The sequence below is a fragment of the Panthera leo genome, chromosome E2 (genome assembly GCF_018350215.1).
Source record: "Panthera leo isolate Ple1 chromosome E2, P.leo_Ple1_pat1.1, whole genome shotgun sequence".
In the NCBI taxonomy this organism is placed as follows: domain Eukaryota; kingdom Metazoa; phylum Chordata; class Mammalia; order Carnivora; family Felidae; genus Panthera; species Panthera leo.
In genome coordinates, this window is record NC_056693.1 from 27869661 (window position 1) to 27886144 (window position 16484).

The 16484-nt window shown below is 40.8% G+C and overlaps 1 protein-coding gene across 1 annotated transcript; it reads left to right on the plus strand.

Moving 5' to 3' along the window:
• Positions 1 to 527: 527 nt before the first annotated feature.
• Positions 528 to 16089, plus strand: CNEP1R1 (CTD nuclear envelope phosphatase 1 regulatory subunit 1). The gene is made up of 6 exons (XM_042919623.1): positions 528 to 658; positions 1756 to 1827; positions 5007 to 5080; positions 8112 to 8221; positions 8338 to 8392; positions 14721 to 16089. The coding sequence occupies exons 1-6, from the start codon at positions 634 to 636 to the stop codon at positions 14760 to 14762; spliced, it is 378 nt and encodes a 125-aa protein (XP_042775557.1). The 5' UTR covers positions 528 to 633; the 3' UTR covers positions 14763 to 16089.
• Positions 16090 to 16484: the final 395 nt, after the last annotated feature.

Here is a 16484-nt window from a genome sequence, read left to right on the forward strand (position 1 = left end):
GCTCATACTTTGCTTGCCTTCTTTATGATTTATGAAAGTCGGGTAAGGTGAGAAAAATTGACCAAGGGAAATATACCTACTTAAGGAGTTAGGTTATCAAGGAAAGAGGTACTCTACCGAAATCCATTATTTGGGTTCTAGTTTGTTCTACACTCCCTTACGTGCTAGAGGGAGGGTAGCTGGTTCATTTCTGATTCCCTCATCAGCGACCAGGACACCGCTGGGAAGGAAATGGGCGCTCAATAATAAACATTTGAGGAATGAAAGAACCTGACAAGAAGCTAAGAATACCTTTATGAGCGAACTGGCTCGGACAGGCTGCAGTTCCCCCCCGGGGCAGGCGGCGGCGCCAGCGCTACACCAGCTCGGCCGCCGGCAGTTCTTGGTCCCTCCGGCTGACCGTCCAACGCTAGGCCCCGAGGCCGGTGCCGGAGTTAACCAATAGGAAACCGTATTAGTTGTGGGGTCTGGCAGTGATGCCCAATGAGCGTAGCGGGTGTAGGTAAGGGGAGGTGCGACGGGGAGGGGCAGCGGGGAGCGGTTGGAGGTGGGAGCTGGCGCTGCGGGCCGGGCGCGGGCCGGGGAGCTGCGATGCGGACGGGACAGCGGCGGTGACCCGAGCTGCCGCCCGACATGAACTCGCTGGAGCAGGCGGAAGGTAGAGTGGGCTTGCTGGGTTGCCCGGGCCCGTCCCGGGCTCCTCCCGGAAGCCGGCGGGGCTCTGGAGGGGCTGGAGTGGCGAGGACCCCGCCCCGGGAGAGGAGGCCGAGAAGGATGGACTGAAGGGGCTCGGAGCTTGGGGGCCGAGGGGCGGCCAGAGAGGGCCGGACGCTGGTTCCGGCGCGTCTGGCCTCCGAGGGCGCTGGGGGGCCGTTGCGTCAGCTCTCCAATCCCCCCTCTCCCCCCACCCCCCGCAGCTTGGACCGGGAGCCCCTCTCCTGTGCTGCTTTTGTTTTTATTCATTGGCAAAGATTTGCATTTTGCTTTCAGTGAATGCTAATTCACCTTATTTTATATTGATAACCATGGGAGTTGTATCTTTAATTCCTGTTGTGGTTTCCGGTAACCGTTGGAGTAAGGGAGTGCCTCTTGATCTCCTTTTAAAGTTTAAGAAACGAGACCGAGCCTTCGTTGCTCACTCAGGAGCACCTTGGACGCCCCTTTTAGAAGGCCTCCGAGTTTGAGCTTCAATAGTGTCACGAAGATCACCTGTAACCCATTCAGAGGGAGGAAAGGGGAGTGTCTTTCCACACCCACCCGTTAGCCGTGTCAGGAGTCCAGTAAGACCGGACAGAAAGCATAGCCATTAATTAAACATGAGGGCTGGAAAGCGGAATCGGGTCATTGCGGTCAAATAGACCTGGAAGCCTTTGAGGTTAGGGGAATACGTTGTTCTAATAGAAAGTTCTTGGTTCCAACAGAATTAAAACTCGCCCTGATTCTGATCCTTTTATTTGCAACCCCCAAAATTCTAGCTTTTGGCGCCGGCTGAGGCTGCTGCTGATTTTCCACATACCATTTTACGAAGCTTCTAAAAGTGAACCAGCCAGTTTCCTTATATGTGAAATTGGAATTAAAGAAATCTAATGTTTTTGTCAAGTGCTTAAAGCTGTCATAGTAAACGAAGTAAACAGTGCAGTGATACATGTAAGTTGGCGTGTAACACCTGAAGCAGTTAGAGTATCTAAAATTTCATGTTAATAGATTCAAACTCGTCAGAGTGGCTAATTAGGAATTTGACATCTCTTTACCTAGATCTCAAGGCTTTTGAGAGGAGACTTACAGAATATATTCATTGTTTGCAACCTGCCACTGGACGTTGGAGAAGTAAGTTCTTGAATGTTTCTTTAAGGCAAAATAAACTGACAATTGATACTTTTATCTCTGCCTAGCAATGATTTGCTTTTGTGTAAAATTTTTGGTTAACAAATGTTTTACTAAACCATAAGATTTCCTTTTGTTTTGACAGTTTTTACTTTTTTTTTTTAAGTTTGTTTATTTTGAGAGAAAGTGGGGGAGGAGCAGAGAGAGAATCCCAAGCAGGCGCCACACTGTCAGCGCACAGCTGGACTAGGGATCGATCTCAGAAACTGTGAGATCACGACCGGAGCAGAAATCAAGAGTCAGAGGCTTAACTGGCTGAGCCACCCAGGCGCCCCTGTTGTGACAGTTTTTAAATTTATTTAAATTTGTAAACAATGCATCCTAAAGAAATTGTGAAGAAAAGGAACTGGCCATACAGTGTTTTATGTGTTTGAATTTTTATTTTTCCGTTAAAATACATGCACTTTTAAAATTAAATATTACAATATTGATAAGTAACATATATAATAATTTCAGGAGCTTGTTTAGCAGTTTTACAATTTGGTTATAAACTGTCGAAGTTTTATTGAGGAAAACCATATTTAATATATATTTTACAAAGGTTATAAAATTACCCTTAGTTTTAGCAGAGCGTGATTGTGTTGTTTGAAAGCCTATCCAAGAAAACATTCACCTTTTAACTGTATATTCAAAATGTCACAAGTAACACAAAATAGGATTGAAATAATTGTGGTTATTACCCCGTGGAAATACACAAGAAATGCAGACAAATACACAAGTAATGACCTCAGCACACAAAATGCTTTACTCACTTATGTTGGGACCAGTCTTAGGTTCTTGGATGTATATTATTAAAATTGAATTCCTGCAGGGGCACCTGGGTGGCTCAGTGGGTTGAGCGCCGGGCTTCAGCTCAGGTCATGATCTCGCAGTCTGAGTTTGAGCCCCGTGTCGGGCTCTGTGCTGACAGCTCAGAGCCTGGAGCCTGCTTCGGATTCTGTGTTCCCCTCTCTTTCTCTGCCCCTCCCCCACTCATGTTCTGTCTGTCTCAGAAATAAATAAACATTAAAAAAATTTTTTTTTTTAAATTGAATTCCTGCAAAGAGGGAAGTACAACAGCACATGTTGAAAACATCCTGCATTTCAAAGTGTAATTCAGTTTGTGGGACCAGAGAGCACTATTGCAGTTAGGAGTGTTTTCTGTGTCAAGACTATTTGTGATGTTTTTATTAGATCTATTGGCAAAATTTCATTTGTATGCTGTGAGGATTCTGATTGGTCAGAATTTACAGGTAATGATTTTCTCAAGTTCTTTGGTTTATGGAGGAATTACCCCATAAACCTTATTTCACTGCTACTTCAAATTTTTTCCTTTTTTTTGTAAAAAAAAAATTTTTTTTTTTAAATGTGTGAGAGAGAGCCTGAGCAGGGGAGGGCAGAGAGAGAGAGGGAGACACAGAATCCAAAGCAGGTTCCAGGCTCTGACTGTGAGCACAGAGCCCAATGTGGGGCTTGAACCCACCAACTGTGAGACCATGACCTGAGCTAAAGTCGGCCACTCAACTGACTGAGCCATGTAGGTACCCCCAAAACTTTTTTAAATGTATATGATAATGTCCTATCTTACAAAATATAATATAGTGAGTGTACTTTATTTTTTTCTGTGATTGATGGTCTCTGTGCTTATTTGAAAATGACTTCAGCTTGGGTAATACACCAATCAAAAATATGTGTCTGAGGTCCCTTCTGGTGGGTTTGATTTTGCTTTTGCTTCATTTTCCAAAAGAGGCATCTGTGTAGTATATATTTCTTATTTGAAATAAGGAATTATAAGAAATTGAGTTTAGTCTGTTCTGAGCTGAGAATGTAATTTTGAAATTTTGATTCTGTACTAAATACCTAAAATGAAGATTGTTTTCCTATGATTTGCCTCTTCTAAAAATACATCACCAGGAATCCTAGATACAGTTTTACTATGTTTCTATTGTTCTTTGAATCCTGATCTTTACATTTTAACACTGTCTGCATCCTAACTGAAGGACAGTAGCTTGATACCCAGAATATTAACTAAGTCTTAGTGCACTTTTATTATTTTCCAGGAGTACTATTTATTTTTAAAAGAAATTTTTTCAAAGATTTCCTTTTTGTATACATATATACACGTACATCTGTCTATATATATATATATATATATACACACACACACATACACACACACATACTGATACCCAATGTGGGGCTCGAACCAGCAACTCCAAGATCAGAGTCACATTCTCCACTGACTAAGCCAGCCAGGTGCCCAGTACTGTTTACTGTTACGTTTTATTTAGGATCTATTTAGAATTCCTAAAATAATTCTAGCTTAGTGGGGAGGAAGAAAACTTTTCTTAGTTCTATCAGTCATTTTTACCCTGATCTTCAAGTCTCTAAAGAAAATCTGATCTTGATTGTGTACTCCACATTCCTAACAGCAGACAGTTGTCTGCAAGGCAAAATCCTCTAGTCAGAATTCTCTGTGCATTCATAAAGGAGTCTTTGGTTTTTTTACATTTCAAAATGAGAGGTGTTTTTTGTTTTTTAACTTGAATTTACAAAATCTGCAAAATCACAAAGCACTTTGAAAGTTACATAATATGGAATCTTATATTAAAATTTTACTATCTTGGTTCTTACTGCTTTTAATTTCATTGATCTTCGAAAGTTCTGACTAATAGGGACAGTATTATCCTCAGTTACTAAGTATCCCGGTTTTTATGTGAATTCCTCAAGGTCATACAGCAAGTTTCCTAATTCCTCAGTTGAGTGCATTCCCCATTTTAAAATTTTTTTTTTTAACGTTTATTTATTTTTGAGACAGAGAGAGACAGAGCATGAACAGGGGAGGGGCAGAGAGAGAGGGAGACACAGAATCCGAAACAGGCTCCAGGCTCTGAGCCGTCAGCAAAGAGCCCGACGCGGGGCTCGAACTCACGGACGGTGAGATCATGACCTGAGCCGAAGTCAGACGCTCAACCGACCAAGCCACCCAGGCGCCCCTGCATTCCCCATTTTAATAAAATGCTGCATCCTTTGGCTGTCATTTATTAGGAATTGGTGGTATTTGTATACATTTATTCATTTATAGATTTATGTATTTGTTGACGGCTTATGTCCTTACTAATCTCATGTTTATCTTTCTTCAGTGCTTCTCATAGTGGTATCTGTCTGTACAGCTACTGGTGCCTGGAACTGGTTAATAGATCCCGAGACACAAAAGGTAGAAGTTTTTATTTATTTTATTTATTTATTTTTATTTTTTTTATTACATTTATTTATTTTTGAGAGAGAGAGAAAGCGCACACAAGTGGGGGAGGGGCAGAGAGAGAAAAGGAGACACAGAATCCGAAGCAGGCTCCAGGCTCTGAGCTGTCAGCACAGAGCCGGATGCAGGGCTTGAACCCACAGACCATGAGATTATGACCTGAGCGGAAGTCAGATGCCCAACTGACTGAGCCACCCAGGCACCCCTAGAAGTTTTGATTTAAAATTTTTTGCAGATTAAATGAGGTAATGTAGTGGTGCTTTTGTTCATTGTAAAGTATTATTCAAATGCTACCTATTGTTACAAGTAGTGATATTGATCCTTATATTAAAAATATCCTGTATATTCATTTGCTTAAGAAAAACTTTGGTTGGCTCTTGTAGATTAAGTATCTTTCACAGGGAAAAAGGCCTAAGAAATATTACTCCACTTACACTACTTCTCCTTCATTTCTGAGCTTTTTACATATCTTTTTACGTATATTCACGTATTTTTAAATATTTCAGTGTAAACATTGTCTTTATTCTCTTTTGTTCATTTAGGGTCATCTGTGCCAGCTTTAAAAAATTATAAAATACGATTTTCTTCTATGACATATCTTTAGTAGTTCCTTTCCTCATACCATAAAGTATTTGAGATGACTTCGCAGGAAACATATATGATAAAATAGCAAAATATAAGTGTAAAACAAAGTCAAATTAGAATAAAAAAGACTGATTGGAGGGCCAAAAACAGGAAGGAAACCAGGTCACAGACAAGGCCATGTGGGCCGGGAAACTTGCCAAAACTGAGTTACAAATTAGTCTCTGAGTTACCTAATCAATAAAGTCACAGTTCCATGGTTTTGTTTCTCTGTGAAGAGAACACATGTATAAGTTCCATAAGCTAGCAAAAATTTTGTCCACGTTTATCTTTTAAAAAAAAAATTTCCTGCCTGAAATTTAATATAGGAAACACTGAGAGATCTCCCGTTGGGCACTGTCCAAGAACATCCCTATACCAAATGCAATAACAGATTTCATAATGTTATATCTTGAAGCATCCTTTGATGAAATCTGATAGCGTGTTTCTCAAAATTCTACCTCTTTCTTCTAACTTGTACCTTAATTTCAAACTCGCGCTTTTTTATTAGAGAAGCCACAGTCTCCCATTTTTCAGTGAAGTTTTTTTTCCCTCAGTGGAGCTTTATTTAGGTAATAATGTTGTAATTTTCTCAAATCGTAAACCCACATCCTTTTTTAAAGTGTAATTAGGTAGACTACTTCTACCAGCTTTATTTATAGTCTGTTAGGTTCTACAGAAGAAAAACCTAAAAGCCAGCTTTTGTCAGCAGTCCGAATGGCAATTCAGGCAGCCAGGGGTTTATTTAGCATGTAGTTTCCCTGACTTTATCCACTGGGGTGGAGATATAAAAGAATAGGAGGTAGGGGAGGTTGGAGATGGAATTTTACGTTAATACAGGAGTTTTTATGGCAGATAGGAAACTCTCTTGTGTGTTCATTTAAAAAAGTCGGATCTTAAGCCTGTGCTTGGTGCTCCTCTTCAGGGGAAGAGTGAGGAGGCTGCCAAGAAGATTGAAAAGGTCTGTCTTGGGAAATGAATCTGACTTCTAATTGGGAAAAATATAAGCTGATTTCAGCTAGTTGAGATCTTAATAAAACACAGAATTAAATGTAATTTGAAATAGGCCCAAAACTCTGTAGTTAATGTAATTTTCTAAATTAGGTGAGAATATAACTATTAGCCTAAGGGTTAGCTCTTTGTATTTCAGTATTTAATAACCTCAAACCTGAAAGGAGTTTTAAAAAGCAATTGTTTCTGTAGCGAGAGTTGCAGACTCGAAAGCCAGTGTGTGTCTAGCTGGGAGAACCCGAGGAGAGAAGGAATATAGCCCACTGGACAGTACACAGATGCCTGATCTAAAGGGGGAAATTGGGATTTAGATGCAGTTGATTGTTTCCATGGAGGAAAGAAAGCTGATACTGACTGTTCTAGTTAAAATTAACACCTAAGACACCATATGTGCTTATATTGTGTAGGCCATGTGAAATAGAGCTGGCCTGTGGAAATTCCTGTCCTTAAAGGTTTCACGAAGACGTTCCTCTGGACCATTAACCTTTATGCAGAATTTTATTCTTCTGGGAGCTTTTTCCGTTTCTGATATTTCAGCCTCTCATTTCTTCATCTGACAAATCTATTTAACCCATACCATGCTGACCCAGCTAGCTTTTTTTAAGTTTAGTTCTCTTTCTTGAAATATGTACGCATCTCTCAGTAGGAGAGTGAGGTACACAGGCCTTTGGCTTAATTCTCTTGCTCCCATTTAGTAACTAGTCCGCTTGATTTCTTTTTCCAGACTTTAAACACATCTTTCCTTCTTCAAGTTCTATTCCCCAGTCATCTGGCTGCAGTGCCCACTCTTGTTCCAGTGCTGGACCCTGGACTCTTATCTCCACGTATTCATGTTGTCCTGTTGCCTGTTGTCATCTGATTATACCCAGATCTGAAATTAGCCCTTTGTTTCTCTTAGACTCTGATTTGTTTGTTTGTTTGTTTGTTTCTTTGTTTGAAGTAGGCTCCATACCCCATGTGGGGCTTGAACTCATGGCCCTTGAGATCAAGAGTCAGATGCTCTACCAACTGAGCCAGCCAGGTGTCCCGTTCTTGTGCTTTTTTAAATTGCTTCTTGCTAGGAAGGGTTCAGTAAATATTTTTGGTAGGATGGTTTTTGATTATAGGAATGCACTTGTAATGGTTCAAGTCCTGAGAATGAACGGGGGGATTATTGCTATCTTGTTAGGTGAAAGATACGAAACAAATTATTTTTATGGCCAGCAGAACAACTAAGATTATTTTGAATTCTTCAAATCCTCGTATTTTGAGATGATTAAAATGTTAACATGTATTTAAGCACAAGTGGGGAGGTAGGTGTTGGTATTGTTCTGAGATTTTGAACATTTTTATATTTCAAACTCTTCTTTTTCAGGTGTCCTTCTTCACGTCATTATGGAATCACCCGTTCTTCACCATTAGCTGTATCACTCTGATAGGCTTGTTTTTTGCTGGAATACACAAGCGGGTCGTTGCCCCGTCAATGTATCCTTTGCAGAATTGAGTTTTAGTCTCAGCTTAAAGCACCTTCTTGATCATCTAGGGGTTGTTAAAAGCTTATTCCTCATATGATCAATTTTCCTTTGACTACAGTTTTTCAGTATAGCTGCTCGATGTCGAACTGTACTAGCAGAATACAACATGTCTTGTGACGATGTGAGTATTGTTTATGTTAAAAAATTACAGATCTGCGTGAGAGGACTGAACGGTTTTGGCTTAAGTAAAACAGACATTAATATAGATTGTCAGTCGGCAAGGATTAATGGTGGGAATATTCTTTATAGCACTGATCCTAAGATACACATTTACGTCTCTGAAATTGAGATGCATCTAATAATTTGTGGTGTTGTACAGTTTAGTCTTTTCTTTTAAGTAAGCTCTGTGCCAGTGTGGGGTTTGAACTCAAAACCCTGAAATCAAGAGTCACAGGCTCTACTGACTGAGCCCGCCAGGCACCCCCAATTTAATCTTTATTAATGACATCGCTTTTTAGCCTTTTGGCTAAGATCAAGTGTAATCTTTCTTAATGACATAAAATCACCATGTAGTGTCTTATAATTGAAGTCATCATAGGTCTAATATAGAGTGGTCACTATGGGCCAAAACTAGCTTGGTGGGTGTAGGTTTTGTAAACTAATGGTATTCTGTATGTAGGATTTTAAATTAGATCTCAGATCAACAGACTACAGACATACAAGCCAACTGTGTTTTTAAAAGTTGATCAGATTTTGACGTATTAAGAGTATCTCAGGTGTCCGATTGGCTCATTCAGTAGAGCACTTGACTCTTAATCTCAGGATGGTGAGTTCAAGCCCCACGTTGGGGGTGGAGCCTAGTTAAAATTAAAAGATAATATCTCATGGTTTTGATTTGCTTATTTATTAAGGTGTTTTTTTTCCTTCAAATCAAAAAATTATTGGGGTGTTTTGGGTGGCTCAGTCAGTTAAACGTCTGACTTCAGCTCAGGTTATGATCTCAAAGCTCATGAATTTGAGCCCCACGTTGGGCTCTGTGCTGCTAGCTCAAAGCCTGAAGCCTGCTTCGAATTCTTGGTCTCCCTCTCTTCTGCCCCTCCCCTGTTCACACTCTGTTTCTCTCTCCTTCAAAAATAAATAAACATTAAAAAAAATGTTTTTTAATGTATTAAGTAATACCTTGTATAAAAAATTAGAATAAAGAGGAAAAAAAGATACTAGGAGCAGGAAGCCCACTGCTATGAGTGAAGAGAATAAAGACTAAACACTTTGATTTTTTTTAATGTTTATTTTTTTAATTTTTTAATGTTTATTTACCTTTGAGAGAGACAGAGTGTAAGTGGGGGAGGGACAGAGAGGGAGACTCAAACTGAAGTAGGCTTGAGGCTCTGAGCTATTAGCACAGAGCCCGAGGTGGGGCTTGAAGTCACATCATGACCTGAGTGGAAGTTGGACACAACTGAGCCACCCAGGTGCCTCTTTGTTGATTTTTGAGAGAGAGAGAGAAAGTGCGCACGCATGCACAGGCCGGGGAGGGGCAGAAAGGAGACAGAATCCAAAGCCTCCTGGAGGCTCTGAGCTGTCAACACAGAATCACATCATGACCTGAGCGGAAGTTGGACACTTAACCAACTGAGCCACCCAGGGGTCCCAACACTGATTTTTTAAAAATTAGGAGAGAAGGGGGCGCCTGGGTGGCTCAGTCGGTTGAGTGTCCGACTTCGGCTCAGGTCATGATCTCACAGTTTGTGGGTTCGAGCCCTGTGTCGGGCTCTGTGCTCGTGTCCAGCTCAGAGCCTGGAGTCTGCTTCGATTCTGTGTCTCCCTCCCTCTCTGCCCCTAGCTTGCGCATGCGCGCGCGCTCGCGCGCTCTCTCTCTCTCTCTCTCTCTCTCTCTCAGTCTCAAAAAAAAATAAACATAAAAAAATTTTTTTTAAAAATTAGGAGAGAACAAGGGTAGTATTTTAAGTCAAAAGGGAAGAATTGGGCTCGTAGTGTTTAGATAATTGACTTCATTTGGAAAAAAATGAATTTAGATCTCTGCATCAATTAAACTAAATTCCAGGTAAAGTTTTTTATTTATATATATATTTATTTATTTTGAGAGAGAATGAGAGAGTGGAGGAGGGGCAGAGGGAGAGGGAGAGAATCCCAAGCAGGCTCCACACTGTCAGTGAGGAGTCCAACGCAGGGCTCAAACTTCACAACTTGTGGGATCATGACCTAAGTCGAAGTCCGATGCTTAACCGAATGAGCCACCCAGGCGCCCCTGGTTGTAAATGTATTTAAGAAGACATTCACATCCCACAATTAAAGCATTAGAAGAAAATACAGGTGAATATGTTTATAATCTTGGTGCAGAAAAGCTCCTTTTTAAGACACAGAAACGCCATCATGGAAGAGGTTGGATTCCTTTAGTTGCATCGACATTTGGAAATTTTGTACAGCAAAAGGCAAGAAATTAAGTAGTGATTAGGTATTTGTGGGGCACCTGGCTGCCTCAGTGGCAAAAGCATGTGACTCCTGATCTCAGGGTCATGAGTTCGAGCCCCACATTGGGTGTAGAGATTATTGCAAAAACTAAATAGCTTAAAGGGTGGGGGGGCACCTGAGTGACTCATTCTGTTAAGTATGTGACTTGATTTTGACTCAAGTCATGATCTCGTAGTTTGTGGGATTGAGCTCCACATCAGGCTCTATGCTGACAGCATGGACTCTGTTTAGAAGTTTCTGTCTCTCTCTCTCTCTCTCTCTCTCTCTCTCTCTCTCTCTCTCTGCCTCTCCCCTCTGTGCACTCAGGCTCGCTCTCGCTCTCTCTCTCAAGATCAAAAAATACATACATTTGAAAGGTATCTAGTAGAGGATAGAATCCAGAATATTTAAAGACGTATTAAAAATCAATAAAAGAAGACAAATAGTACATTTGATACGTGGGAAAAGGTAAGTCAAATCATAGAAGCGGTACTACAAATAGCCTCATTTGTAATTGGGGAAATGCAAGGTAAAACTGAGTTTCCATTTGTTTGTCTTGCCTACCTGTCACATGGGCAGAAGTTAAACCCCCAGAACTGTGCTGAAGTAGATGCATCCACACGCTGCCTGTGGCAAACATACACTGGTATGGCCGTGTTGGAAGGCAGTTTCATCATCCTGTAAGATGTAAAATTGGCATGCCTCATGACCCAACCATTCTCCTTTTCTTTATCTCCCCCCAGTGGGGACCATCACATGTACACAAGGAGGCAGGTACGAGGTCGCTCATCGCAGCATCCTTTGCAGTATGGAAAAAATGGAAACAGGTTTTATGTTTCTCAACAGGGGGGTGGGAAAATAGGAAAGCACAAGTAAATCTGTAAATGTGGACATGGAAGGACCTCCAAGATAAGTTAGGTGCAAGAAGAAAATTACCAAACAATATACTCAGTTTGGTATTTTTTTTTCAGTTGTTTTTTTCCCTAGTACCATTTATTTTTTAATTCTGGTAGAGTTAACATACAGTGTTCTGTTAGTTTCAGGTGTACAATATAGTGATTTCAGCAATTCCATACATCGCCTGGTGCTCGGCCCCACAATTGCACTCCTTAATCCCCATCACCTGTTTAACCAATTCCCCCCCCCCCCCCCCCCCCCCCCCCCCCCCCCCCCGGTAACCACCAGTTTGTCCTCCATAATTAAGAGATTGAGAGTCAGTTTCTTGGTTTGTCTCCTTTTTCTTTGCTCATTTTTGTTTACTGGGATATCCTCTCTCCCTCCCCCCTCTCCCCTTCCCTCCCTCCCTCTCCCTCCCTCCCCCCCCCCCTCCCTCCCCCCCCCCCCCGCCTCTCCCCCATGCTCACTTACTCTCTCTCAATAAATAAATAAATAAATAAAAACCCTCCAGGTTTTATTTATATATATGAATGTAAACCCATAGAACACAGTCTGGGAGAATTCATGCTAAAACTGATTTCTTCTGTAAGAGGGCTAGAATTTGAGATAGATGGAAGGAAGGATTTTGTTTAGCAGCATTTGCATTTTTTATTTTCTCTTTTTAAGTAATCTCTACACCCATCATGGGGCTTGAACTCAAAACTCTGAGATCAAAAGTTGTATGCTCCACCAACTGAGCCAGCCAGGCACCCCTGTATTTGAATTTTTTAATAACGAGATTACATTAGGGGTGCCTGGGTGGCTCAGTCACTTAAGCCTCCAGCTCTTGATTTTGGCTCAGGTTATGATCTCACAGTGTGTGGGTTTGAGCCCCATGTCAGGCTTTGCACTGATAGCATGGAACCTGCTTGGGGTTCTCCCCACTCCCCCTTTACCCCTCCCCTGGTGCATGCGTGCATGCTTCTCTTTCTCTCTCTCTCTCTCTCAAAATTTTTAAAAAACATAAAAAATGAGATTATATTAATGTCTTACTCATGTAATTTAAAATAGATTAAAACGGTGGATAAAACAAATGGTCTATTCATGCAGTGGAATACTGTATATTTTATGTTGTAATCAACAATATAAAATGATACAAACTACTGAAACAGTAACATGGATGAATCTCACACCCATTGAGTGGAAGAAGTAGATGCAAAAGGACACACACTAGTATTCCATTTGTGTAAAGATCAGAGACAGGCAGGGGTGCCTGGGTGGCTCAGTCGGTTAAGCCTCTGACTTTGGCTCAGTTCATGGTCTCACGGTCCATGGGTTCGAGCCCCGCGTCGGGCTCTGTGCTGTCAGCTCAGAGCCTGGAGCCTGTTTCAGATTCTGTGTCTCCTTCTCTCTGTGACCCTCCCCCGTTCATGCTCTGTCTCTCTCTGTCTCAAAAATAAACGTTAAAAAAAAAAAATTAAAAAATTCTTTATAAAAAAAAAAGATCAGAGACAGGCAGAATTTATGGTAAGTGGTTATGTCTGTGTAAGGAGTGGAGCTGCCATTGACTAGAAAGGGGCATGGAGGAACTTTCTGGGTGGTGGTGATGTTCTGTAGCTAGATCTGAGTGGTGGCTATGTGGCCGTATATATTTGTTAAAACTCATAAAACTGTACACAAGGTTTGAACACTTAACTGTATATAAATTGTACCTCAACAAAACAGTGAAAAAATTAGTGTCCAAGTTCTACCAGTGTGTCAAGGAATTGTCAAAAATCAAATGGCTGAAAATGAAGTGAAAGGGAGAACCTTAAGGTGACCAGAATCTGGACGGCACTTTTTAAGTTTAGTTTTGAGCGAGTGTGAGTGGGTGAGGGGCAGAGAGAGAAGGAGACAGAGAATCTGAAGCAGGCTCCAGGCTCCCAGTTCTCAGCACAGAGCCCAATGTGGGGCTCGAACCCAGAATCCTGAGATCATAACCTGAGCCGAAGTCGGATGCTCAACCGACTGAGCCACACAGGCGCCCCTGGACAGCACTTGTGACCTGAGGATACTGGAGTCTCAGCAACCAAAGGTGTCTTATGTTATGTTGCACATTCTCACTTCTCATAAAAGATATTAAGGAATTTTCAGACCTGCTTCTTTGACCCAATATTAGGCTCCAAGAGCCACCATGTATTGCGTGTGAATCGCATGCAGGGTTCTGGGCTTTTTACCCACACTGTCATAGTTAGGGTCTTCTGTTTTGTTTAATTATGTATTGTCCCATTTTACGGACGCATCACGATATAATGCCCTGTTCGTCATACAGTTGTTTCCACAGTTTCTATATTACGTATTGTATTCTCTGCCAGAACTTGAGCTCCAAGAGGACCAGGGAGTCTGTCTCGTTCATTCCTGGATCCCTAGCATTTCATGCAAGGCCTGGCCCATAGTAGGCACTCAGTAGATATTGAATGAAAGAGTTAGTACCATTTTTGTGTACAGCTTTACACTCAAGTCCAGTTTCGTTCAGAAAAATTCCCAGAAGTAGAACTATTTGGATTATGTGGTACGTACCCTTTTTTTGGATAAATAAGACAGTTGGTCCAGGGCACCTGGCTGGCTCAGTCCATAGAGCATGTGACTCTTGATCTTGGGGTCATTAGCTCAAGCCCCACGTTGGGTATAGAGCTTATATTAAAAAAAAAAAAAAAAAAAGACCGTTGGCCTCACAGAAGAGTTATATCCACTTAACACTGAACTTGTGAGTGTCCAGTACTCCAACCATTGGTTTACATTTTCACTTGGAATTAAAAATGTAATGTTGGAAAAGGAAAAATGTTTTTGCTCAAATACATTTATGTTTTATAAATGTCCATTTGGCAAGGAGCATGAATTGGTTTATGCATGTTGGGATTTTATTCATTGGATTGATTGGTCGGTTTCTAGGTAGCCAGTGGACAGGGAATTCATCAAACAGATTGTGTTTTAAAGTGATGAAGATTTCAGAAAGAATGCTCCACACAAGGAAAACTTTGAAAACGTAACTATTAATTGATTAATCTTTACTTAATATAAAGGGGTGTTCTGGTACCCTTCAAATGCACTTTAAGGTTTATGGAGAAGTGATATTTTTAATAGAACTGTGTATTGAAACATTTTTTTTTTCATCTTTACAGACAGGAAAACTCATTTTGAAACCTAGGCCTCATGTTCAATGACAATGTGCGCTCGTCGTTATGGGACCTCCTACAGCCTTTCTTCAAATAAGTGATTGAGCAAAAAGCCATAAAGGATTCCTTTTACAGTTGGATATGTGAAGGTCATAGCAACAACTGACAAGAAGTGTGCAATATTTACCCAGGTGATCTTGATGATGATGGCTCGCATTCTCTGGCTCGGTACCTTTGATTATCTGTTTTCAGTATTAGTGTCACTTTAGTACTTCAGACCCTGCAGAGACTTTTGCAGATGAAGTATGTCTGTATGTTACTAAGTTAAACTTAGAAACAGAACCTCATCCAGTTTTTATAATGTATTTTTGCAAACTACTGTAAATAGCAAATCAATGCCAATGTTACAGGGGGAGATGTTACTCGGACTCTGTTCTCCTGCACCAGTATTTCAGGAACATCTGTTTGCCAGCCCCACAGCTCTTTAAACCCAGCTATCCTGCATAGCTGTGCCTTTCATTCTTACACTCCTCTGTTCTAATCATAATGCAAGAAAAACATCGGATTGAGCCTAAACTGAGGAAGACTCCTCTCCATTATGTACGTTGTAAGAAATTATAGACGTTTTGAGAAACAGTTTTCATTAAGCCAGATAGTGAATTTCAGCCACTATTGTGTTAGTAAGTTTCCTGTTCATTGTTTTCGTTTAACGCTGAATATACTTTATGTTTTTTAATTAATTTTAAGAACACTCCACAAAGGCTTCTGAATATACAAGTTTAGTTATAAATTATGTAATGTCTGGGAATTCGATAGTCATTGTTTTAGATAATTGGATTTTATGCTGTGGTGGACGTGGCTGTGACACTAGTGTTGCACAGGTGTAATTGATCAGCCCCTCCATCACAAAGGTCACGTGGGAGCGGCACCACAAACCCGAGTCCACGGTTCTCACTGTTCAGAGAGTGTTAATGACATACTGTGTATGCATATTAGCCACATGTACTATAATAGCCCTGAAACTGAAACTATTAGGATTGCTGTAAATATTTTAAAGAACTGGAGGTGCCTTTTACCTGTTTACTAGAAGATTTTGAAAAGGTTTAAATTATTTCACAAGCTGTCTTTTAAATTCCATTTAACATAAAGCTGAAAATTCAGTTAACAGGACACAAACTTTTTAGCAAGGCTACCACTTAAATGTGTTGATCTTGGCTTTCATGTGTATAAAATTTTAATTCTTTAAGCTGCAGCAATAAAACCCTCTGCTCCTACGAAGTCATAAGAGGGTATTCTATATATTCGGCATTGTTTTATTTTCTGTAAATTTTGTAGGTAAATATGTGCATAAAAATAAATACTTTATATATAATTAGTGATTGGGCTTTTTTCTTGATTCATTGAAAATCTGTAATGCTTAAAAAATTTAAGGTACCATATGTATCAGATACAGGCGAGTTTGAAATAGATACCATTCTTTTTTTTTTTTTTTTAACGTTTATTTATTTTTGAGACAGAGAGAGACAGAGCATGAATGGGGGAGGGGCTGAGAGAGAGGGAGACACGGAAGCAGGCTCCAGGCTCTGAGCTGTCAGCCCAGAGCCTGACGCGGGGCTCGAACCCACGGACCGCGAGATCGTGACCTGAGCTGAAGTCGGACACTTAACCGACTGAGCCACCCAGGTGCCCCTAGATACCATTCTTTAACTCTGTCTAGTAGAGCACATTTCAAGTAGCAATTGTAGCTACCCAGTTTATTAAGCTACGACT